At 45.9% G+C, this 23,260-nt stretch overlaps 1 protein-coding gene across 7 annotated transcripts in view; it reads left to right on the top strand.

Moving 5' to 3' along the window:
- Positions 1-23,260, top strand: part of NCMAP (non-compact myelin associated protein) — a 27,070-nt gene extending 3,810 nt beyond the window's left edge. For 2 of the 7 annotated variants that reach the window (XM_082232201.1, XM_082232207.1), the window contains exons 2-4: positions 18,243-18,338; positions 19,524-19,608; positions 20,921-23,260. In XM_082232201.1, coding sequence (XP_082088327.1) covers positions 18,243-18,338; positions 19,524-19,608; positions 20,921-21,068 — 329 coding nt within the window. In that variant the 3' untranslated portion in view covers positions 21,069-23,260. Of the gene's footprint in view, positions 1-773; positions 1,217-2,669; positions 2,844-3,531; positions 3,613-8,805; positions 9,002-13,539; positions 13,635-18,242; positions 18,339-19,523; positions 19,609-20,920 lie in introns of those variants that run through there. The other 5 variants (XM_082232202.1, XM_082232205.1, XM_082232206.1 and 2 more) reach the window with 5 other exon arrangements.

The following is a 23,260-nucleotide window of genomic DNA, read 5'->3' as shown; positions in this document are numbered from 1 at the left end:
TGGAGCCAGCCTGGTAGTGCAGTTGGCTCTGGCTGGCTTCAGGAGCTGCTCGCTACCATGGCGCCTGCCATTTTTTCTCACTGGAAGTTGCACACAAGACACATCATATGGGGACTTCCATATTCCTGCATTGAAGGGAGTTGGACTAGATGACCCTTTAGATCCTTTCCAACTCTATGATTCTGTGCCTGCGTGCAATCACGCCTGAAGTATGTGTGTATGTGGGGTCGGTGGTCATTGGCAGCCCCAACATAATGCTGAGCCCATTGATTTCCGCTGGTCTACTTCAGATACCTAAGGGTGGCGCTGTGGGTTAAACCACAGAGCCTAGGACTTGCTAATCAGAAGGTCGGCGGTTCGAATCCCCACGATGGGGTGAGCTCCCGTTGCTCGGTCCCTGCTCCTGCCCACCTAGCAGTTCAAAAGCATGCCAGTGCAGGTAGATAAATAGGTACCACTCCGGTGGGAAGGTAAATGGCGTTTCCGTGCGCTGCTCTGGTTCGCCAGAAGCGGCTTAGTCATGCTGGCCACATGACCTGGAAGCTGTTTGCGGACAAACACCGGCTACCTTGGCCTATAGAGCGAGATGAGCGCGCAACCCCAGAGTCGGCCACAACTGGACCTAACGGTCAGGGGTCCCTTTACCTTTTACTTTAGATACCACGAAGGTTCGCTACCACTCATTTAAGGATTGAAATGCAGCCGATGTTGTGAGGAGGGGCTGAACGTGCACGTAACAACAGCAACAGTGGTGTGGGGTCGGTGATCACGTGCATTCCCGCCGCGATGGCGAGAGGGCAACGCACTCTGCACATGCTCAAGGGAACTCTTGTTCGCTCCTCCTCATATGCAGGAGAGGCTTCTGCAAGCAAGATCTGGGGCAGAGCAATGGAGAGGCGGCTTCTCCCCTCCCTCGCCTCTCTTTCCCTCTCCCTCTCTCTGCTGTGCCCACGGCTGGGGCGGAGGAGGAAGAGGGCTCGGCACTTGGCCCTGCCCCAGCCGGATCACCTGAAAAAGAGAGAGAGAGAGAGAGAGAGAGAGAGAGAGGAGGGCGGCGGCGGGTGGGGCCGGCTGCGCAAATACGCCCGGAGCGGGCGCTGCTACTCCTGCCGCCGCTGCCAAGGGAGCTGAGGGTATTTGGCCGAGGAGCCGATGGCAGAGCTCGCCCGGAGACCCTCCCGCGCCGTCTGGTAAAGGCCGGGCTCCCCAAGAGCAGGTGGGTGCGCGAAGAATCGGGGCCACGGGAGGGAGACAGAGGAGGAGTCCCCAAGCCGGAGCTTCCGAGGAAGCGCGCAGAGGTTTGCGCCCCGGTGCCCGTCGTCTTTCCGGACAACGGCGCCCATCCCCTGCGGGCCCGCGGCGGGAACTTGTTTCGCGCTTCGTTGGGGACGGAGAGAAAGCTCTGAGGGAAACAGGCTCCCGCGCAAAACACGCGGAGGATCCGGCTGGAAGAGAGCTGCCCAGAGGGGATCCGAGCTGAGGCGGATCACCTCGACAGGAGCTGGGAAGGTGACAGCATTCGGCCAGAATTTGTTATAAGTAAAAAGGGTGTGTGTGTAAGAGAGAGAGAGAGGGAGGATGCTTTATCTACTGTACTTAATTCCTTTTATGTGTGGCTTTAGGTAGACTCTTGAACCTGGACGTTTCCACTTGTATGGTGGGTGATGGAGAGGTGGTGTTGCTGTGACTATTCTGTATTAGTAGTAAGGGATTCCGAGCTTCCTGCGATGCAGGAATCTTACTAAAGCATCCCTGAGAGATGGCCATCCAATCTCTGCTTAAAACCCTCCCACGAAGGAGAATCCACCACTTTCCAAGAGAGTCCCTTCTACTGTCGATCAGCTCTTACCTTCCAAAAGTTCTTGTCCTTGGTGGGGGTTTTTAAAAAAAATTGAAAATATTACTTTATTTATTATTCACTTCTCACTAGGTATCCCAAAGCCATTTTCAATGCAAGAAACACGTACAGAACAATTGCATGTATAAATGCAGGTGAAACATTTTCTCATACATACACACACACACTTAAAACATTTGCAATAGAACAGTTAAAACAAACAGCAGCACATATCAATTCAAATCCAGTTCAGATACCAGCTGTGATTAAAACATATACCTCCTGTAATCCTGTGACTTTTTATACCACAAACGTTCCAGGCTTATTTTTTGGACCACTTTCATTGGCCTATAGCAGAAATATGCCCCTGCAGACTGCAATAATGTGGTAACGTTGAGAAAGTATCACAGAATAACTAATAAAGAGGAATGACATATGGACGGTTCAGTGTAAATGCACCACAAACGCACGGTGGTTGTGTCAATGACATGTTGCAGAATACACCACTCTAGGGGCTATTTGAGCCTAGAGCATGGGTAGGCAAACTAAGGTCCGGGGGCCGGATCTGGCCCGATAGCCTTCTAAATCTGGCCCGTGGACGGTCTGGGAACCAGCGTGTTTTTACATGAGTAGAATGTGTGCTTTTATTTAAAATGCATCTCTGGGTTATTTGTGGGGCATAGGAATTCGTTCACCCCCCCCCAATATAGTCTGGACCCCCACAAGGTCTGAGGGACAGTGGACCAGCCCCCTGCTTTAAAAGTTTGCTGACCCCTGGTAGAGTTACGGTAAGAGTGAAGTGTTTGTTATTGACTTGTGTTCTGGTCTGCAGGTATACAAGATGACCCTCAAGGTCATCGCTTCCAGCCCTACAATTCTATGATTACCTTGCTAAAGCTAAGCAGGCTTGGATTCTAATCAGTCCCTGGATGTGTAACTAACTACCTGCTCAGGAACCAGATGTTTATGCCGCCTTGGGTTCCATGACAAAAGGCAGGATATAAATGTAAGAAAATAAATGCCCAAATTATTTTTATTCTGGGTGCACACTTGTGCACTGTCTCTGGGGTTGCACAGATTTCTGGATGCAATAGAGTTTGGACTGAGGAGCAGGGGCAGAAGGAGGCTGGTGTATTGCAGGGGGTTGGAGTCCCTTCCAACTTTTACAGGTGCCACATAATATTCTCTCCACAAATTTCAGTGTGGCATCAACTACTCTCTGGAACTCTGTGCTAGGCAAGGACTTTCATTATATTGTTTTCAACACCTAAATACTTTTTTTGTTTAGGTATGAACAGGTGCTGCTTTTCATGGCCCTTGGGGCAATGTGAGGCTTTCCTGTTGAACTTCTGCTTGTTACGCAGCAAATCAAAGTACAAGGGTTCTGACATGCATACGCACAAACACACACACACAGAGAGATGGCAACCATAGAAATTAGGAATACAAAAGCACTAAGGGCAGCAGCAGAAGAAAGTGAAGAGAACAGGCAGCTGCTGGCAGTAAAAAAAACCCACAATGCTGATTTAATAATCCTGTAATTTAGTGATCCTCTGCATATCTGCTCAGAAGTAAGCTCTATAAAGTCCAGTGGGACTTACAGGTAAGTGTATATAGCAGGGGTGTGAAATCTCAAGCCTGGGGCGAATGTGGCCCTCTAAGCCTCTTTATCTGGACCTTGAAACTCTCCCCAGGCCACACCTCTGCTGTGCACTCTGAGGATTTTTGCCTGGCTGGAATGTGTCCTTCAACTCTGGATGGAGCTTAGAGAGAAGGTGTGTACAAAGGTAACATTTACATGGTTTACTCCAGCCACTTTTGCATTTGATCCCAGCCACCACTGGTGTGTAGCCCTGGGAAGGTTTATTAGAAGGGAATGTGGACCTTGGGTTGAAAAAGGGCCGACACCTCTGGTTTACAGGATTGTAGTGTTCGTGTATAAGGATGCATATCTTGGTGGCTGTATTTTCTTAACCAAATATTTCAGTCCCAGTCATTTTCGTTACTGAAAAACTTTTGAGGTATTTGTACAGCATGTACAATTAACATGGCAACCTTTGATCTCAATGCTCCAGCTGTTCGGGGAGAGGAAATTAATGTTAAAGCAGTGTTGACTATAGCAGAGATAAGCATATATTTACAAGTGAGACTTGAAATCACTTTCCACACAATACTTTACAGATCTCACAATTCCATTGACTTCAGTGGGACTTACTCCCAGGTAAGTAGGCATAGGATTGCATCCCTGGTCTCTTTTTGGGTCACTCTTCATGTTATGCTCATACTTCACCCACACCCAGAAAACAGCCATTTCTTATACTTTGTCACTAGTGAGTATTCCCACCACGGCTTGTGTAATTGGGCTTGACTGAAACAAGAGACGTTTAGCTAACTAACACTGCCATTCTGTGCACAGTTAACTGGAAGTAAGACCCACTGAAATCAGTGCACTAACTTCAAAGAAACAACCATGTCATTACTTTAACTCCAGCTGTGAACATCGCAATTTTTTTTAGCTGAATCCTGAGAAGGAGAGCTGCTTTCTGGGCTGCATCTGCGCTATTAATTTACCCTCTTTAACAGTCATCATGACTTCCCTAAGAGGTGCCAGAGTTGTGTGGAGATTCCTATTCCCTTTGGAGAGCTACAGTTCCCAGAGATTTCTGCAAGAGTATTGGGATGGCTGTGTGTTTTTGTGGCTGGGGGGGGGGGGGCAAGAGGAAGACTAGAAGGGCTGGTCAAGAGGTGGGAGTACGGATGGGCAAATCTGTCTGTTTTGGTTTCTCTCAGTTTCTTATTTTTCCTACTTTAAGTTCAGTTCTCCACAGTTCCACATCAGCATTCAAGTTTACTAAAATAAATCTCATCAACATTTTAGTGCAAGTTTCTCCTAATATGCACATATTTGCAAAGCATTTCCCCTTAATATAGTTCATTTTTGGATATAATTTTATCTACTGTATATGCATTTTTATGTACTCTTTACCCTTGTATATGCATTTTTGTAAGGTTAAAACGGTAAATGACCCCTGGATGGTTAAGTCCAGTCAAAGGTGACTATGGGGTAGAATCATAGAATCATAGAGTTGGAATAGACCACAAGGGCCATCGAGTCCAACCCCCTGCCAAGCATCTCGCTTCAGGCCGAGGGAGCCGGCATTTGTCCACAGATATCTCTCTGGGTCATGTGACCAGCATGACTAAAAGGCTTCTGGTGCAGTGGAACACCGTGACGGAAAACAGAGTGCATGGAAATGCCATTTACCTTCCCACTGCAGCGGTACCTGTTTGTCTACTTGCACTGGTGTGCTTTCAAACTGCTAGGTTGGTAGAAGCTGGGAAAGAGCAATGGGAGCTCACTCCATCGTGCAGATTCAAACCAACCTTCTGATCGGCAAGCCCAAGAGGCTCAGTGCTTTAGACTACAGCGCCACCAGAGTACCTGCCTTTTTGTACACATTGATCGGCACTGCAAAATTTGGAGGAGTTCAAATGTCAAAGGCTGATGTGTGTGTGAACATGAACTGAATTAAATTTCATCCCTACCTGGAAAGTAAGATGAGCCATCCCAAAACATTTAGCTGCCTGAGCCAATGGAAATATGTTTTTCTTTTCTTTTTTCATTCAAAGCTGCTGGACAGCAGTGGGGCACTATACCTCCACTGGGCCCGTAGGGAACAGGCTAGTTTGGGGAGGGAGGGCAGACCACAGGAGTCCCAGGACCTGTACTCCCAACAGTGCCAGCCAGCATAGCCAACGGTTAGGAATGATGCCAGCTGCAGCCGAACATCACCTGGAGAGTCACAAGTTCCCCACCTCTGATTGTTAAGTGCTGCTTCCACCTCCCTTCCCAGCATTCTGAGAATACCGTACAAAATATGTCTAGTTAATGTTTAAAACTTCTACCTTAAGGCATTCTCTCATGCTGCTATGAAAACCTCTTTTCGGCACTCTGGAGCTGACCATACAAGCTCATTTTCGCCACCAGGTAAAGCCAGCCCAAATCATCAAGGAAATTCAGAACTGTCTGGTTTTTGTTTGGGTTGGAATTAAATTTAAAATGACAAACATCATTGCTAGCAAGACTAGGAAAACATTTTACACTTTTAATTCTTGTTAGCAGTTTCTCACTTTTGCATATCCATTTCTTTCCTTCTTTGTCTTGGCATAAAACATTACAATAGTGGTATGTTTATTCTGGAGCCTGTTCAGCGTGTAAAGGCATTTATTTGTTTAATTTGCAGTATTTATTACATGCTACCTGGTAGCAGAAGTTATTTGGGTGTACAAGCCAAATTAAAAAGAAAAAGAAAAAAAACCTGAAGTATGTTTAACTCTGGTCCCCTCCACCCTAATTGTGAAATCTAAACAAGACTGAAAAGGACAGTAGAATAATATCAGTGTAAAACCAGCTACAGAGAATAACACCAGCACCAAGGATCTGAGGAAGGGCTGTAGCCTGGTGATAGAGCATCTTCTTTGCATGCGGAGGATTCCAGGTTCAATCTCTGGCATCTCCGGGTAGGCCTGGAAGAGACTCGTCTCTGAAAACCCTGGAGAACCGCTGCCAGTCAATGTAGACCAGGGCTAGCCAGTTGGGTGCCCTGCAGATGCTGCTGGACTTCAGCTTTCATCCTCCCCAGCCAGCATGGCCAGTGGTCAGGGATGCTGGGAGTTGGAGTTCAGCAACATCTGGAGGTCACCACATGAACTACCCCTGGATAGACCGTACTGAGCTAGGTGAACTAATGGAATCTCTTGATATAAAGCAGCTTCCTGTGTTCTGAAGACATTAAGGTACCTTAGAATACTAGGGCTGGAAGGGACCCTGAGGATCATCTGGTGCAGGGGTCAGCAAGGTTTACCTCGCCTGGACCGGTACACTCCACTGGAGATCCCTCCGTGGGCCAGATCACGCGTAAGCATGCACAGCTGCGATTTCCGGTGTCTGCGTCTGCGCAGATGAGATTTTCGGCACCATAGAAGCGAGTCCTCGCGTGCTGCGCTAGTTTAGCACAGCGCGGGGGGACACTCCAAGCGGGTAGCTTGGTTCAGGGGCGGCTCGTGGGCTGGTTAAATGACCCCTGTGGGCCGCTTGTGGCCCATGGGCCTTAGGTTGCCTGCCCCTGATCTAGTGCAGTGCCTGCAATGCAGGAATATGCAGTTTTATCTTACCGGAATCGAGCCTACAACCGTAGTGTTATCAATACCACACTCTAACCAGCTAAGCTATCAAAGGCACAGTTATTTTCTCTTGAAAGAAAAGAAGTCTATTTATTAAAGTATCCTATACATATGCAACTTATAAATCCACAACGAAATAATGATGTTTTTTTTAAAAAAAGTACATGCTGCAATGCACCCAATAACATAAGACGTATGTTTCATTGTACTTTGTTACTCCTACGTAACAAACATTCTCCACTTCTCTATGAACAGATTATTCTGTCTCCTATCATCTCTAAACCTAACTATCTTTGTTAAGATGAAAAAGGTTGGGAAAAATTCAAAATCTACGTGGCGCGAAATTATCACCAGCTGAAAGTGCAGGGCAAGTCTTTTCAGGGAGTGCATTACATGAGGATGTATGGAGGAGAAATTTGACTCCGTTCACACCTGAAGGTAAAGCAACTAAATTTACAGCTTCCAAAAACAATGTGCAAACCAAAGCACAAACATCATTTGAAATCTGCATGTCTCTCAGTTTTGCAGTGTGGTTTTCCCACCAAGGAATGTTAACAGAAATGCATATACTGTACTGGGGCAAAGTGTGCACAGAAATTTTAAAAATAGTGCAAATAACATGCAAGCATGCATTAGTTTGCAAACAAAAGTATATATTAGACAAAACTGCAAACCAACATGTGTACATTAGGATAAATTCACACTAAGCTGCTCATGTGCAATTTTTTTAAAATCTGCAAACTGGTGTGGAAATGTAAAGAGCTGAAGATTGGAAAAATGAGAAACAGAGATTTGCCCATCCTTAGCTGTAAGATAGATGATGTCTCTCTGTGTGTATGAAAATGATACATGAGTAATATATAGGAGTACTGTAAGAATAGACAAGCTTTTTGCTGTTAAGAGCCACGTTGCCCTGATGTATAGTGGTACCTCAGGTTAAGTACTTAATTCGTTCCGGAGGTCTGTACTTAACCTGAAACTGTTCTTAACCTGAATCACCACTTTAGCTAATGGGGCCTCCTGCTGCTGCTGCACCGCCGGAGCACGATTTCTGTTCTCATCCTGAAGCAAAGAGGAACTATTTCTGGGTTAGCAGAGTCTGTAACCTGAAGCGTATGTAACCCGAGGTACCACTGTAGTCTGTTGGCGCCGCTTGCAAGCTGTGGGTGGAGCCAAAGCTAATAATCGTAAGGGCCACCCAATTTCTCTCTGTGTCTTTGTCCCTTCCCCTCCTCCATCCCCCAAGGGCTGCCAGGGAAGGGACAGAATGCTCTTGCTGACAGTCTGAACCGTTCACTTACAGAGGGCTTTCGAAATTAGGTTGCAGACCACAGGGCTCCCACCTCTGGAGCCACATACTTGTTTGAGTGCAGTGTGATTCCTCTGGCACTTTGAATACGCCCTTTAGTTGAGCCACACAATGCTCTGGGTTCCACGACTGCAAAGAGGGCATTGTGATCTCTGCGGCAGGAGAACAGAACCCACGTTTTTGCATTGTTGTGCACTGAAACTGGCTGCAGTCCACCTCTTTGGGGCAGGAAAGAAACATGAGACCAATGTGAAACTTCTTGCTTTATTTGGCTACTGAACCAGTGGCCTCTCATATTCACCATTACGTGATTTGAGATAGTGCCATAGAAAGCAATCCAGGAAGTTAATGTTATCTCCTGGTGGATTATACTACGTTACAATATGTTTTTGGTAACAACTTCCCTCCTTCATCTCTGAGGCCGGCAAGGAGTCCATTGTTTTGATTTCCTCTGTTTCAGAAAGGTGAAAAGTGCTTTATGCTCCAAGGATGAAATAACATCCTAAATGGTTTGGAGGCTGCAGTCTTTCAAGGGTTGCCTCGCCTTCTGCATGTGCCTGTCCCACCCAGTGTGGTAGATGCTCCAAAAACCTTGAGGTGTGGCGATCAGAACCATATACAGTATTCCAAGTGTATCCACTAATTGCTGGACAGATTACTGCTGTGTCATTGTGAGTTTAACCCCTTCCTTATTCTACTTCGAACCAGCTCCTCTAACCTTACCTGTTGGTGTGAGTCATATGACAAAATAAAAATGGGAGAGAAGAGAATTTCCAGTTATGACTATTACACCCTTTGGGCCAGGAGTTTCCTGCCATAAATAACCAGGAATGTTTAATTGCGATTTTATAAGGATTTTTTTTTTTTTTGCACTGAAGGAGGCAATAGCATGCACAAAATGGGACCAACTTAGGAGGAAATCATTAAGCCACGCATATGCTAATTAATGTCCCTAGACAAGAGAAGGCTAGTCTGAGAGTTTGCATGCACTCACCTAGTCTTCTGACTTTCTCCAGAATATTCATGCTCTGGAATCGTATGTGTTATTTTTCTACCATGCATATATGTTTTTGCAGCATGCCGAGATTGTGCCTACTAATGGGGTTTCCTTACCAATGGGTTCCTGTGCGTTTGGCTCTGCTGGTTGTTGCATTTGGAGCTTGCGAGTGTAAAATGAATTTTGCTGGGGTCAGCTGAATTCTGAAAAAGAGTTAATAACTGGCAGTGAAGTGTGCCTGTATGGCTTCTAATCAGTGTTTTCTTGATGACAAGGAGATGTTCGTTTTGAAAGTGGTAATTATTTGACGGGAGATGCAATCTGAAATCTCTTGTGTACTTTGTCATTAAGGTAGAAATGTGTGCACTGATGCTTCCTGGCCCATGCACCTATCTTATAACCGAATGCATAAGAAACCATGTGAAAAGTATTTGTCTGAGTTTGATTTATCTGAGAATTTTGTTACGTTTAGTGAGTTTGTATGGGGCTTTTTCGCTGCTTGATAAGAAAAACTGTTACTTTGTGTGTTTCCTTATTTGCACTGGTGGCCTGGAATTTAAGGGCTGGAAATGAAGAGCTAAATTTGTGGCTTAAATCTGAATGTCTTTTTTAGTTATGGCTTATAGCAAAACAATAAAAATACTACTACTTGAATGTACAGATGTACTTTTTAAAATAAAAGAGGTGGCTGTGTTGATCCAAAAGGGAAAAAACCCATAGGGCAATATGCAACTAAACAGTTCTGCTAGTGCAAGCAGTTTCGGTTGCTTGATGCAATTGACTATCGTTAACCGGAGTTCAACAAGGGCTTTTTGATTTATGCACATGGAAGGCTGTTTTTTCTTTAAAAATAAAAAGATTAAACAGACTCTTAAAAGACGTATTCTAGCAAGGAGAAAGCTAGATCTTTTCTTTTTGACATTTGTTTTCCTTGGGGGCATGTAAGGAAGAATCATAGAACCATTGAATTGTAGGGTTGGAAGGGAGCATGAAGCTCATAGAGTCCAACTCTCTGCAATGCAGGAATCTTTTGCCTAATGTGGGGCTGGAACCCATGACCTTGAGATTAAGAGTCTCATTCTGTACTGACTGAGCTATCCATCATGAGCATTCTGTCATGTAAGCCTGAAGTGGCTTGCACAGTCTGAAGTGGAGCAGCCCAGAGACATCAGTTTATCACCTCAGTGAGAACTAGTAGCTCTTCCAGAACTGCATGTATGTGTTGCAACATGTCGTTGGCGCAATGATAGTGCATTAGGGTTTGATTTGTACTGGACTGTTCACAAAATCATTCCGCTTGTTGGGTGCTCTGCAGTGTTACTGCGCTGTTGCCATCGGGAGGGGCACTCTTGTGCAATAGCACAACAAAAGTGGGGCAACACTCCCCCTTCCTCCTGTAACATTTGTGCTATAAGAGGTTACAGGATTTCAACAGGAAGTTACAGGGCATGCAATGACTGGAAACTAGCACAAGCAGTATGGACAGCAGGATCACATATAACCTTCCTGATGCCACCATGAACACAAATCGTCATGGACACACAATAAAAGGGCTGTCCAGAGGGGCCCCATATCTTCCATTGGAGGCTGAGATCAGACTAAGGCCACATTCAAAAGTACTGTGATACACTTTCAACAGCCATGGCTTCCCCCCAATAATTCTGGGAGCTGTAGTTTGTTAAAGAGTGCTGAGAGTTGTTCAGAAACCCCAATTCCCCTCACAATGGCTTAACAATCCCTCTTCACTTCCAGAAACTTTACTTCTGTGAAAAGAGTCTCCCTACAACTCTCAGCACCGTTAACAAACTACAGCTCTTTGGGGGGGAAGCCATGACTGTTTGAAGTGGCACCACAGCACTTTAAATGCATCCCAGAGTTGGGTTTTGTAGTGTGTGCTTAAGTGCTGAAGGGAGTCATGCCGATCCTCCGTCCTCCTCTTTGGACTGTGGGTCCGCTGTCAAATTCATGTGTAGGCAACCCTTGATTAATAGGAGGGTGGGGAGGCCTACCTGTTGGAGGCTACGAGGCCTCTCTGGTAACTACAGGCCTGAGGCAGCTGCCTGCATTAGCTTGGCCCAGAGTGTAGTAGGAGAGGGAATGTTAGATGGGAGAATGTTTACACTAGGAAGCCATAATGGGCTTTTGGGTGCAGCAGGCTCCACCTTGCCTTCAGGGAGGCAAACTGAAGCCAGCAAAGCATAACTAGGAAAGGATGTCCCCCCCCCACAGTCCCCCCCCTCTGAGGAAGAGATGTACTCAAGCTATTCTCATACAAAATCTCCCCGTAGCTATGTTTTGCTTATTTAAAAGCATTTCTTAACTGCTAAAAAAAGTTTTAAAAACCCTCTAAAGTGGTATACAATATGAAAAAAAAACCTAAGGAGTTGTAGTCACAGAATTGTAGAGTTGGAAGGGACACCAAGGGTCATCTAGTCCAACCCCCTGCCTACAGCCATTATGGGGTGGGCTCTGAACCACTAACCTTCTGGTTTAACAGCCAGATGCACTGACCCAATTAACTTTTACTCAGATTAGACCCATTGCAATTAGTGGACATAAGCTAGTCATCCCGGCCATTAATTTCAATGGGTCCACTCTGAGTAAAAGTTGAAAACAACCCAATATCATAAAAATACAAACTGAAACTCATGAAAGAGCTGGATAAAAACAGATAAAAAAAGAACAAAACAATCATTTGGAGGACTCGTACACATAAACAACCAGAAAGGTTGTTTTCTGCTGCTCCAGAGAAGTGGACACGGAGCAATGGATCCAAACTACAAGAAAGAAGATTCCACCTAAACATTAGGAAGAACTTCCTGACAGTAAGAGCTGTTCGACAGTGGAATTTGCTGCCAAGGAGTGTGGTGGAGTCTCCTTCTTTGGAGGTCTTTAAGCAGAGGCTTGACAACCATATGTCAGGAGTGCTCTGATGGTGTTTCCTGCTTGGCAGGGGGTTGGACTCGATGGCCCTTGTGGTCTATTCCAACTCTATGATTCTATGATTCTAAACCACGGTCCATTTTTATGGGTCAGGAGAAGCCTGGGCAAAAAGTTGAGTCTTTATAAAATGCCTGAAGCTGCTTCACAAACGGCAGAGGGAAGCACATTTTGTAGTATAGGGGCAACAGCAGAAAATCCTTCTAAGTGAATGGCTTTATGTTATCAAGGCCTTGAACGTGTCCTATGTTCCTAGGCCTATCACAGCCCTTTTCTGTTTGACTCTCGTGCAGAGGTGGGGAACCTGTGGCTCTCCAAATGTTGCTGAATTACAGCTGGCCAATTACGGGTGGCGCTGTGGGTAAAAGCCTCAGTGCCTAGGGCTTGCCGATCGAAAGGTCGGCGGTTCGAATCCCCGCGGCGGGGTGCGCTCCCGTTGTTCGGTCCCAGCGCCTGCCAACCTAGCAGTTCGAAAGCACCCCCGGGTGCAAGTAGATAAATAGGGACCGCTTACTAGCGGGAAGGTAAACGGCGTTTCCGTGTGCGGCTCTGGCTCGCCAGAGCAGCGATGTCACGCTGGCCACGTGACCCGGAAGTGTCTCCGGACAGCGCTGGCCCCCGGCCTCTTGAGTGAGATGGGCGCACAACCCCAGAGTCTGTCAAGACTGGCCCGTTCGGGCAGGGGTACCTTTACCTTTACCTTTACTGCCCTGCCCTGCCCAGCCCAGTATTCCATTTCTTAATCATGATAGCGTGTGACAAAGAGACAGAACCCATGAACCAGCTTACAGTTAAAGTTCCATACATAGTCCTAACTGGAGAGTATTTTATTTGTTTCTTTTATTGCATTTCTATCCCGCCTTTTCTCCAAGGAACTCCAGGAGGTGTACAAGGTTCTCCCCCTCATTTAATCCCCACAACAACCTTATGAGGGAGGTTAGGCTGAGAGGCAGGGACTGGCCCGAGGCCACCCAGTGAGCTTCACGGCCAAGCAAGGACTTGAACCCTGGTCTTCCAGGTCCTAGTCCAACGCTCCAACCACTCTGATGGCTGGACTCAGTGTGCGCTATGAGTGGTCTATTGTGCATTTTTGATGGATTCAGACAAAGGTAACAAGGGCAATGACTGTCCTCCCCATCCCACATGCACACACCCTCGCCTGTGGCCAGTTTCCACACACCCAGTTGCTTGTTTTGGCAATCGGCAGCGGTGCTCGGATTAATAATCATAATAATAATAAAAAACCTTGGCCTCCTCTCTCCCGCCGTCCAGGAAATGCTGCCCAAACTGACAAGCCTGTTGAAGGTGAGAGTCAACTCAGCTCCTACCCAAAGAAATGGCTCCTTTTTCCTTCCTGAGAACACCTGGTGGGTCAGGACAGGGGTGTTGGGAGAGGGCAGGCTGACAGATCCGTTAGCAGTGTCTTTCCCCCACAGAAAGGTGCAAGATTGAGAGTCAGGTTCCTGTTGCGGGAAGAGAAGGCAGGTGCTTTGTGGAGGAGGAGAGGGCGAGCGAATGAGTTCAGTCCAGGAAGAGAAAAAGAGTCTTTATATTCAGCATGAATAAGAAGGGAGGCAACGGCAGTGGGTGGGTAGATAGGTGGGGGCTTCTCGGTGCTTACTGGTACCAATTTATTTTAGCAAATGCTGGGCTGTGGTTAGAGAGCCAGCCCAGTGAGCCATTCTGCCCAACCTTTAATTTTTTTTGCAAATATAGCGGCGGGGGGGGGGGGAGAGAGAAAGAGAGAAAGAAAAATAGTTTATTGTTGTTGTTTAGTCATTTAGTCGTGTCTGACTCTTTGTGACCCCATGGACCAGAGCACGCCAGGCACTCCTGTCTTCCACTGCCTCCCGCAGTTCGGTCAAACTCATGCTGGTAGCTTCAAGAACATTATCCAGCCATCTCGTCCTCTGTTGTCCCCTTCTCCTTGTGCCCTCAGTCTTTCCCAACATCAGGGTCTTTTCCAAGGAGTCTTCTCTTCTCATGAGGTGGCCAAAGTATTGGAGCCTCAGCTTCAGGATCTGTACTTCCAGCGAGCACTCAGGGCTGATTTCCTTAAGAATGGGTAGGTTTGATCTTCTTGCAGTCCATGGGACCCTCAAGAGTCTCCTCCAGCACCAGTAAATGGACACTAACAATAAAAGTATTTCATAGATCCTAACTTAAACATAAAAACTGCCCTTCTTAATTTATATATCCTACCAGATTGATAATTATAAGCTATGGATTATATCCAGTGCTAGTCCTACCTACACAGAATAGATCCGTTGAAATTAATGAACATGACCAAATTATTATTGTTAAATTTATTAGGTCCATTAGCGTCAATGGTCTTACTATGAGTAAAACTTAGTTGGCTACAGCCCTATACGTTCAAATGCAGGAAAGGCAGTGAGATATGCAGACCACTGAGGAAGTAGATGGTGGGTGTTTATTCTTACAGCCTTGCTGGAGAAGTCTCTTTGCACCAATAAGGGCTCTTTCATTCTCTGTTTGTTAGTCTGCACATCAGAGGATACAATTTAAGGGTGTGTGAACACCTCCAAACAACAAGGCCTTGCAAATGCTTGCAACAGAAACCAAAGGGGCATCTAGTTCAGCAGCCTGTTTCTCACTGTGGCCAAGTAAAAGCATCTGTGTGTTCAAGACATATTGCCATTGTTTAACTACAGTGGTGTCTCGCAAGACGAAAATAATCCGTTCCACGAGTCTCTTCGTCTAGCGGTTTTTTCGTCTTGCGAAGCAACCCTATTAGCGGATTAGCGCTGTTAGCGGTTTAGCGGCTTAGAAAAAGGGGGGGGAGCGAAAAAAAATCACAAGACTCGCAAGACGTTTTCGTCTTGCGAAGCAAGCCCATAGGGAAATTCGTCTTGCGAAGCGCATCGAAAAACGGAAAACCCTTTCGTCTAGCGGGTTTTTCGTCTTGCGAGGCATTCGTCTTGCGGGGCACCACTGTAGTTAGGATAACTATAAGATTTCAGCTATATTGCAAGTAGCACAAGTCAAAAATTAAAGAAGCAGTTGAACAGCACATGTAGGTCAGTGGTGGGGAACCTGTGGTCCTCCAAATATTGTTAGATTGCGAGTGTAGTGTTCTGGTCTGACACTGGAACCCCCAGGGTAAGCCTGGTCAAGGTTGCTGGACCACGGACAGCTCCGAGTGCCTTTGAAGATGCAGTTGGTTTCAAAATCCAGCAGTAATATTTTCTACAACCAGACAAAAGCAATACGAAAACAAAACACAACTGCCCATTACAAATAAAACTCGGTGTACAAATCCAAACATTTAAAATGAAGAGTCATATAGATATTAAATAGCATTGGGGACAAAACTGATCAGCTGCCAGTGGCCTGAGGATACAGTCATCCACTATTTCTCTCTGGAACTGACCCAGTAAGTAGGAGTGCAATCACTGTAACATGGTAGCCCCAACTCTCGGAGCTGGTACAGAAGATACTGTGGTCATCTGAGCTGCTTTGGGTCGTAGTTCCCCTATCTGGCTTCTGAAGGAGGTTACCCATCAGTTCTCCCATCCTTTGCTATTTGCTTCTCTCCCTGCAATTGGTATCCAAAGGCAAACATCTAGGAATGCATGAATCTGTCAATTTCAAATTCTCTCTTTCTCATTTTCCGATCTTAAATTCACTTCTTCGCATTTCTACTTCAATTTGTGTTTGTATGCAGTTTTGCTTAATACACACCTTTCTGCAAAGCAATTTTCCCTAATGCTTTTTGTGTGTTATTTTCATTACTTGGCTAGAGTAACTTTGCACTGCAAAGTTCTAAGAAGCGTGAATTTCAAAGGATGGCTCTGTGTTTTGGTTCGCATGTTGTTTTGGAAAGTGTAAACCAGATCTATTCACCTTTAAATGCAAACTGAATTGAATTTCTCTCCCCTCCCTACACAGCCTTCAACGTGAAAGCTCCACCTAGCTTGTGTGTGAGTAGCCCTTACACCAGCTGCCTTACAATAATATTTGTCCAGCCTTTTCCTCCGGCTTCCCATCATGCTGGCCTTTCCATGTTGCCACCCTCTTGCAAGAAGAGCACAGTCCCTTGACTCAGCCCCTTGCTGCATTTATTTCCTTATTAAGTGAGAACTGGGTTTCCAGCAGCCTGTTTTGGACTGTATTGGATGGTGGTAAAACCACCACAGATCCTGCTTTAGGAAGGTGCAGCCATCTTTATGTATCGGAAAGGTTGAATCAGGAGAACTGCGAACTCACTATAAAAACCGTACATCATAGGGTTGGTGGATTAGGAAAATAGAACATTTGAGATTTCAATTCTTTTTTCAAACGAGGGAGAGCGGCGAGGAAGCGTGGGGAAGTATCCCCGACCACAGTAGATTATCATGTTACAAAAGTAACTCAGCCTTGGACACACAAAGGCACCATTCACTTAGAGGAGAATGACCTAGTTATGGATTCAGGGCCTGAGTTATTTTCATTTTTGCTTCTCCCCATTTTGGCTAGAAATAGCAAGGCCGCTTGGACACAAACAACATTGCAATTCAAAGCTTTGAAAACCGGGGGCAAAACTTCAGAAGAAAGCCAACATTCTCGCAGGCTGCCAGCAGCTATCTGAATATTCCCATTTTTATTTTTCAAAAATTGGATTGGTTGAAATTCCACCTACAGAACAGTCATTGTAGAGCTGGAATCATGGTCCTTGGCAATTGTTGCACTTGCTTTACTGGCCCTTTCAGGCTTTGTACTGAGGATGCTCCCCTGGTCCTCCACCTCCAAAACCTGAAGTTTTCACCCTTAAGCAACTGAAGAAGACTTAAGCTCTCTTTCACTGAAATGGGTGTGGGTGGGGTTCTTGGCATAGTCACAAATTGGGTCAATTTCCTGCAAGTAACTGTAGCTCTGGCCCAGGCCAGATCGAAAATTGAGCACTGAGGTTGGAATGCTTGTTGATTTCAGAGAGCTAACATCCATTCACAAAGAAGAATCTCCACTCACAGCTCAGGTAAACAGTGTTGTCAGGTTTTTGTGCTGTTTCGGAAAAAAACTGCAAAACCTTGTTAGCTTGTGGTGGGTAAGAATCTCCCTCAGGCAATGGGGCAGAGAAGCTTTTGAAACATAAAAGAGAATTCATTCTTTCCTTTATGCCATTTGTATATATCAGAGGTGGCTAATGTGGTGCCTTCCAGGTGTTATTTGTTTGGTTTCTTTATTGCATTACGGTCTCTCTAAGGAGCTCAAGGTGCCATACATGGCTCTCCCCTCTCCTAGCCACCACGGTCACTTGGACCTCTAATGACAAAGATGTAATTGAATTGTCACAGGCTGTACTTTTTGCATTTCACTGCCATCCCTGCCTGCTCCACTCACTGTGAGACTGTTTGCTGTTTCTGTGCCACTGCAAGTATCAACAAACTTTGCAATGCTAGAATGATTGCATTTTCATGAATGACTGTTCATGCAAGTGGCCTCTTAGCTTCTCTTTAGCTTTATATAGAATGGCCAACACACTTGCTTTCTGTATTTGATTGGCATTTACATGCTCTTACTTATCCCCCCACCAATACAGGTGTCTCTGTGTAGGAATGGATCTGAATGGCATTCATACACTCCGTAGTTTACAATGCCACATACTTCACTGGTGACTTACGTACATGATAGATTTGCTGTGGACAGGTTCTTTTCTCCCAGCTGTGTGTGTGTGTGTGTGTGTGTGTGTGTGTGTGTGTACCATTCCCTCTGTTTCTGATGTTTCAGCATGAGTGCCATTGCCGGACTCTGGAGCAGGTTTAGGGGCCACATAGGCAGAGAAGGAATCTGGTTGCGCTAGTCTGACGCCACTCACACAGCGTTAGATGCAACCCATTACCTGGATAAGACCAAGAGTTCTGTATATATTCCTCTATCAGGCATTGGCCCAACGAGTGATCTCCTTGCACCTGTTTTGTTTCTCCCCTTGCTCGCTTTGCACAGTTCTAAAATAGCTCTTGCTTTCTTCTGCCTAGCTGGGATCAAGATGACGACAGCTGCGCCGGTGTCTGAGAATTCTGTGTCTTCAACAGATGCAGCCACAAAGTCTCAAGAACAAATTCTCTATCAGAGTAAGATAAATGCAAAGCTGACATTTTGGGGTTGCATGCCTAAGTTCCGCATGTTTTTGAACAGGTATTGTGTGAGGCATTTTAAATGGGGGAAATAGCATGGTAGTTAAAAGAAGACATCTCCCACTCCAGGATCACTGTCCTGATGAAACAGCCTTTGCCAACCTGGTCCCCTCAAGATAATTTTGGACTGCATGTCAGCCCCAGCCAGGATGGCCAGTGGTAAGAAATGTTGGAAGTTGTCCATCACCGTTTGGAACCACTGACAGCTTTTTTAAAGAGATCAAAAAATCACGATGTAAAATCCAGTCCTGGATCTCTCAAGTCACACCTATTTCAGTCCTAAGGAAGTTGTTTTTCCTCTGAAAAGAAAGAGTCCCTGACACAGATTCAAAGGACTGACCCTACTATTATTGTGCATGCCCAAAGGAGATATTACAGTCTGTTCTGTCTCAAAAGAAGTTTGTGATTAAGAAATGGGGAGTGTTGGGTGGTCCTATCCACACTCCTGAGAAAGTGAAAAAGTCAAAGAAAATAATAATTTGTTTTTTTTAATCGCCCTCAATAGGAACAAATAAAGACAGGTAGCAGCTAGTTCAACACAGCCTACATTACCTGGCAGTGGCTCTCCAGCATTTCAAACATGAGTCAGTCCAACCCTTATCTGGAGGTGCCTGGGATTGAACCTGGGACTTTCTGCATGCAAAGCAGATGCTCTACCACTGAGCTATGGCCCTTCCCCCAAACAGTTAAGCTGCCTTATATTGAGTCAGACCATGGGCTGATCTAGTCCAAAATGGTCTACTCTGACTGGCAACAGCTCTCCAGGGGTTCAGATGAGGGTATTTCCCAGCCCTACCCAGAGATGCCAGGGATTGAACCTGGGACTGTCTGCATGCATAGCAGATGCCCTACCACTGAGCTATGGACCCCCCCTGAGCCCTCAGATGTAACTAAGGTATCGATCTCCCTGGAGACACTTTGAAATCCAAAACCTTGGCTGACCCCCATTCACTTTAGTATTGAAAAATATCTGAAGAAGTGTGCATGCACACAAAAGCTCAGACCAATAACAAACTTAGTTGGAAGGATTTTTTTTATTTTGTTTCGACTACGGCAGACCAACACAGCTACCTACCTGTAACTAGCACTTTAGTATTGTTTTTCTTTCCTTCCTCCTGTTAGGTTCTGGAGCGATTGTGGCGGCCATTGTAGTTGGCATCATAGTTATATTCACGGCAGTTCTCCTCTCGCTGAAAATGTATAATAGGTGAGTCAGTGACTTGGCTTTGGGCTCAAGTTCCTTTGATTTCTCAAGAGAACAAGCAGGCTGTGGGCAGCGTTCCCTGCGTTTCGCAGGTGTTTCCACGGGATCCGCTTCATGTTTGTGTTTGTGGTGCGGCTCCACAGCCCGGCCCTGCAATTTTTGCTTTTGCAAGATCCTCACTTAGAGGTGATATGCCGTACAAGGGAGACCCAAAAGGCAGTATCCAACTAAGCTCTATTCAGAGCAAACCCACTAAAATCAGTGGCCCTAAATTTGTCAGGTACTTAATGGATGTCTTCTGAGTAGGACTAGCATTGCAACCCAATGAATGGAGAAGAGGGTGATATGCTGCTGCTTTGGGGCAAAATATGCAAGGGTGATCCAGTGAATAGAGAGGAGGGTGGAGCTTAGTAGCAGTGACCTAAGAGGCAAAATGCATTATCAGCTGCCTCTTTTGATGTATTTAAATAGACCTGTTTTGTGTTATCTTGATCACATGGGAGCAGCTACAGCAGGGGCTGCTTCGACAGCTATCCAGTAACTCAGGACAATGGAGAAGGGACCAAGAATGCACATCACGGTTGCTCCCTTTTAAGAGCATAAGGAGCCGCCTTTATACTAAGCCAGACAGTTCATTCATCTGGCTCAGGATTGGCAGTACAGTGGTACCTCGGGTTACATACCCTTCAGGTTACAGACTCTGCTAACCCAGAAATAGTACCTCGGGTGAAGAACTTTGCTTCAGGATGAGAACAGAAATCGTGCTCTGGCAGCGCAGCGGCAGCAGCAGCAGGAGGCCCCATTAGCTAAAGTGGTGCTTCAGGTTAAGAACAGTTTCAGGTTAAGAACGGACCTCCGGAATGAATTAAGTAAACCCGAGGTACCACTGTAGCTCTTGAGGTTTTCAGGCTGGAATTTTTCCTAACCCTGTCTAGGACCTTCTGCAGGCAAAGCTTATGATCTGCAACTGAACTGTGGCCTTTCCACTCCCATCTTCTGGGAAGGGCAGCAGTGTGGCAAGGCGGGGATGCTGCATCATCAATTCCTCCCTTGTGACTTTGGGAATCTTGTGTTCCTGGAGTGGATAAATCCTGTCCAAATGGGCCTGTTTGCCGCACTTCAGGCTGCAGATAGAGGGTTGGTGTGGCATAGCTCATCATGTGGGACTGCTGACCACGCAACATGCCCATTAGAGGACAGAGGATTCTGTAGGTTTCCTTCCCACCTTGGGCAATAGTGCAGAGGAAGGGGAAATGGATACCACCCTGAGACATTACGTCAAGACATAATGCAATGTTTGCTTTGCTCCTTGTAGACGCATGAGGACAAAGCGGGAGCTGGAACCGAAGAACGCCAAAGCCACAACCCCCTCCACGCTGGGGCAGGACACCAGTAGCCCCAGTCGCACCACAACAGTGACGTTCGTCCCCATGGACATCCAAATGCCCAACAGAAGGCCCTGAGGTATGAGTGCCACAGAGGATGACAAATCAGACCCAAACATGGGCCTTACAGGCTCTGGGAAGACCTGTGATTCGTCAACATAAAGGAAGTTAAAGACTGGAGCTGCTAACTGGAGTTGCACTGTGACCAGCTCTCCATGTTTCTGTTTCTTTAAGAAAGGAAAAGACCGAGATCCTCAGGACAATGGATGTCACCCAGTTGCAAGAGTGGCGTCTTGTCTCTACAGCTGCGGATACATAAGGGTAGCTGGTGGCAAGGCTGCCCCCGTAGTTGGATCGAGAGATGCCCTTCCACCGTTTTCTGCTGCTTCACATTAGGCTCCCTATGGTCTTGGATTCCGAGCGGTCCTTTGCCAGTTGGAGATTCTGAAGAGGCAAAGGGGACTCCCATCCACCCAAGGCCGTCCATACTATTAGGCGGAGTGAAGTGGCTGCCTTAGGCGGCAGGTGCTGAGGGATGTGGAGTGGGAGCAAGGTATTCGAGGGCAGAGCTGTGACACAAAACACAGCCTTCGCAGCATCCCCCAAACTAGCCTGCTCCTCGCAGGTGCTAGTGTCAGGAATTTAAGGTAGGGTAGGAGGAAATGGCCTTCTCCTGTTCATTTCCCATGAGAATGATGCAGGGAGCTGTGGTAAATCAGTTTTCAAAGCCTCCTCGTGCCCCAAATTAAAGAGAAGTTTATACCTTCAGTGGCATCGCTCCACTTCAGATTGAGTGCTAGGGAGATGCTTGGCTGACTCTTTTCCCTTGTTCAAGGAGCTGTGCTTTGTCTTTTTTCCCCCTTGTATGGGGAGCATTTGAACATTTGACCTCTTACAAGGAGAAGAGAAAAGGCCACCTAATTGATCAGGGTAGCTAGAGCAACTCTCCTGTGAGGAAGTTAGCATGCTTGGGGCTTAAATAGTTTAGTGGGGGCAAAGGCAATGTAGGCCATTATAGAGGTATTTAAATTATGCATAGTGTGGAGAAAGAGAAGTTTTATTTCCTCTCTCCTAACACTTGAACCTGGGAGCATCTAATGATGCTGAAAGGTGGGAGATTTAGCACAGATAAGATGACAGACTTCTGCGTACAATGCAGTTAAATTCTGGAATTCATTACCACGACATCTGGTGATAGCCACCAATTTTGACAGCCTTAAAAAGGGATTAGGTAAATTAACTGAGGATCATAGAATCATAGTGTTGGAAGGGGTCCCAAGTGTCATCTAGTCTAACCTCCTGCAATGCAGTAATCTCATGCCTGTTTGTTTCCCCTTTTTAGTCTCTATGTTGCCCTAGTAGAACTCAGCAAGAACAAGGATGGGGACAAAACGAGGATTGGCTTTGCCTGTGACTGGCTCTGGCTCCAGCTACTGTTGGCATCCCTGACTTCAATGGGCACCAGCCACCACTGGATCTGCGGTCAGGATAGGGTAGAATTTGATTCAGTTAGCCCAGGCTTCCTCAACCTCGGCCCTCCAGATTTTCTTTGGCCTACAACTCCCATGATCCCTAGCTAGCAGGACCAGTGGTCAGGGATGATGGGAATTGTAGTCTCAAAGCATCTGGAGGGTTGAGGTTGAGGAAGCCTGAGGAAGCCTAAAGGCAAACCCACCTAATTTGTATTTTCTAAAATACAAGAACCAAAACACAGCCAACCTTCAAAGTTCTATGAATTTTGTAGTGCAGCTCTGCAGCTGTGTACTGTGCATAATAATTCATTTATTGGGGTAAAGTGTGCATAAAATGTGTATGCTAGTGAGAATAACATACAAAAATGCATTAGAGCATTTGTGTATATTGGGTAAAATTGCATACAGACGGGCATGTTAGGAGAAATTCACACAATAATGCTGATGGATTTTCATGAGGCCTTTACAAAAAAAAATAACCAAATGTGGAAAACGGAATTTAAGATTGGAAAAATAAAAACCAAGAGAAATTAAAACCAACAGATTCACCCATCCCTAATCTGAGATGGTTGTGTGAGCTGAACACAATTCAGCATGCTTTAGGCTGCAGTCATTTCCTAGGATATGACACCTCTTGATCTACACAAGGTTTACTTCTGAGTAGACATGTGTAGGCTTACACTGCAAACGTATTTTACTATTCACGTGTCCATAAATTATGTGATTTGTGACCCACCTAAAAAAAGAGCATGCCACATCCTTCTGCTGAAATTCTAATATAAAGAGAATCTCAGAAAA

The sequence above is a fragment of the Podarcis vaucheri genome, assembly GCF_965113315.1.
Source record: "Podarcis vaucheri genome assembly, chromosome: 7".
NCBI classification, from domain to species: Eukaryota; Metazoa; Chordata; class Lepidosauria; order Squamata; family Lacertidae; genus Podarcis; species Podarcis vaucheri.
The sequence above is the reverse complement of the archived record's forward strand: the minus strand, read 5'-3'. Positions and strand labels throughout refer to the sequence as shown.